The sequence below is a fragment of the Limulus polyphemus genome, unplaced genomic scaffold (assembly GCF_000517525.1).
Source record: "Limulus polyphemus unplaced genomic scaffold, Limulus_polyphemus-2.1.2 Scaffold69, whole genome shotgun sequence".
In the NCBI taxonomy this organism is placed as follows: Eukaryota; Metazoa; Arthropoda; class Merostomata; order Xiphosura; family Limulidae; genus Limulus; species Limulus polyphemus.
In genome coordinates this window covers 197942-200723 of record NW_013665679.1, presented here as the reverse complement: position 1 = coordinate 200723, position 2782 = coordinate 197942, and the positions used below count along the sequence as shown (strand labels likewise).

The 2782-nt window shown below is 29.9% G+C and overlaps 1 protein-coding gene across 2 annotated transcripts in view; it reads right to left on the bottom strand.

Moving 5' to 3' along the window:
* LOC106465641 (E3 ubiquitin-protein ligase arih1-like) overlaps positions 1-2782 on the bottom strand; it is a 72754-nt gene that overhangs the window by 21330 nt on the left and 48642 nt on the right. For both annotated transcript variants that reach the window (XM_013925879.2, XM_022393923.1), the window contains exon 10: positions 2252-2382. In XM_013925879.2, coding sequence (XP_013781333.1) covers positions 2252-2382 — 131 coding nt within the window. The remainder of the gene's footprint in view (positions 1-2251; positions 2383-2782) is intronic.

Here is a 2782-nt window from a genome sequence, read left to right as displayed (position 1 = left end):
GTATATTCTTTAGGTTTGCTTAGAAATATTACTTTTGGTCTTGTATATTACTTGAAACCATAAGGAGAGTACGCGATCATTAAAAAAATTTGGGTGCCTCACAAACTCTCCGATGATCATCGTTTCCAATGTGTGAACATTGCTTTGTCTTTTCCGGCATGTAATGAGCATGAACCATTTTTGGACAGAATTGTCACCAGAGGTGAAAAATGGATTCCTTATGCAAATATTCAAAGCCAAAGACCTACAGTCCTAGAGAAAAAACTACTTCCGAACCCAAAACCTGGACTCCATCTGCAGAAAGTGATGCTTTGCACTTGGTGGGACATCAAAGGAGTAATTTCATTTCAAAATCCTGAAATAGCTGAATTTCTAATGGTTCTTGACACAGTTAGAAAGCCAGAATAATTCTGATAGTTATAGGGCTTTATATTCTGCTTTTTTCATGTTATTATTCTGGTTTATTTGGAGCATTATTTAATTGAATAAAAAATTATTTAGTGTAGTAGTTTCATTAGTATAAAAACATCAGTTTAAGTACCATCAACAGTTGACAGCAAAAATAAGACCCAGATAAATACTTAATTTCTTGTTTTTCATATGTATTCTTTATTTATTATTATATAAGTAACTCAGGTGTAAAAATTAGAAACATTTTAGGTAAGACAGGGTTAGATGAGGTGAAATAAAGAAGGACAATAACAAAAAAATTTTCATGAAGTACATTCACGAGCATTTCACAAGTAGACCAAGTGTTATTTGCAAGTAATTTACAATTGTTATGGCAGGAAAATTAGTTTATACATGGTTCAAAGGGCAATAAAACAATAAAATTTAAGTATAAACTGATGTATACTGTTATGATATTGAAGCTATTTAGGATAAACAAATCAAGTTTTATGTTACAATTTGAAATCATTCTAGAAAGAAAAAAAAAGGGTAATTTAGATTTATTTCGAATTTTCTTTGAGTAGTTACGAGGTTGGTCATATTGATCAACCTCATATCGAGTTAGGGCAGAGAAACTAACATATATAATATAAAGTTTCTCTGAAAAAAAAAACATTTGATGTATATTTATAAGATTTTAGGGATTATGCAAATGAAATTTGAAAATTTTCAGATGTAGAAATCTTATTCTTATTATGAAAATCACTTTGCACTCAGGCCAATCAACACTCTGACACCATGTAGTTAAACAAAGTTTTAGTAAAAATACATAACTAACATTTCTGACTTTTTGTTTATAAAAGATACAAATTTTGTGAAGATACAATAAGTACTTTCAGAGCTATAGTATGTGTACCACCATTGTTACAAGGTTCTGTAAAATACAAGTGCCCTTTCTGATAGGGTTAAACACATAATGAAACCTTTTTTTTCTCTTTTCAGCCATGTAAGCCAACATAGCTTCTAGTTAAACAAAAATTCGTATAGACATTAAAAGCTTAGCTTGGTGGTATGTCGTTAGAAGAAAAGATGTTTTTGAATAAAAAAAAAACTTTGGCTAGAACTATAGCCCTGATTGTGAAAATGTTGATTTATAATTTTATATTTCATTTGAATTATGAAACTGCAGTATGATAGTAAAAGAAATGTTTTTTCATGGAACAAGATGAGATAGGCTTAGTTAATTCATATTGCACTAGAACGTATCGAGTTTCCTTTTGTTGACAAGGTCACTGTGTCAGGCTATGTGTACATTTAGGCTTTATCAGTCTACGTTACTGCTTGAACGTACAGAGAAATTCACGGAAAAGAAATGTAAACAAATATATAAATGAATATTAAATGAAGTCTTCTGATTAATAATTTTCCAAAAAGTCAGCTTTTTTACAATTTTGTTACAGTAAAAATAAAGAATATATATATAGAGAGAGAGAGACACACACACACACACACATTCTAGTTCAAAGTAAGCTGACCTTTTATTAAAGTTACTCTTATTCTGCATTAGCTTGTGGTTCTAACTATATTTCTTAAGACAATGCCAGTACTTAATGCTTTCACCAATCTAGTGGCACTGCACTAATGAAAAAGAGTACAAGAGAGTCAAAACTTAGTTTTGTCTACTAAACCAGGCAGTAGACTTATACAAGCTTACACTAATCACAAAATAAGAAATAAATCATTTTAATTAGTTCAAATCCATAAAGGGAAATGTTAGTAAAATAAGATTGAGTACAGTCTTTCTACTAGTTTATGAATAAATCCACCAATGACTAGTTAATTATTCAAACTTTAATCTCACCATGATGACCCATGAGGCTCCCAGGGTCCAAGACAAACCCAACAGAAGTCTGCTTTACAGTTCTGATTCTTACAGATCATATGGTTACAACCACCATCCTTTTCTATGGTGACATTACATTTGGGACATTCCTAAAAGGTTTCCAGAATACATATAAACTTATTGTCACACTCAATCAAAAAATTTACAGAAAAGTATCTCAAACATATACAAGTTATATGATACACATATTATTTTGCTTTTTTTTTCAAAACTTAAGACTTTCTGAAATAAAAGAAGTCAAAATATCAACTACCTTCATGCAAGTCTGAAATATATCCCTGTTTGAAATTAAATTTCTGAAAACTAGTAACATACAACATAGTTATGAAAATTTTCTCACTAAACCCTCATAGAAACATAATTTTGTGAAGAAAAATGGGGTGATGTAAAAATATAATTACCAGATCACATTCATAGATATAATAAAACTATAATTACCAGATCACATTCATAGATATAATAAAACTATAATTACCAGATCGCATTCAT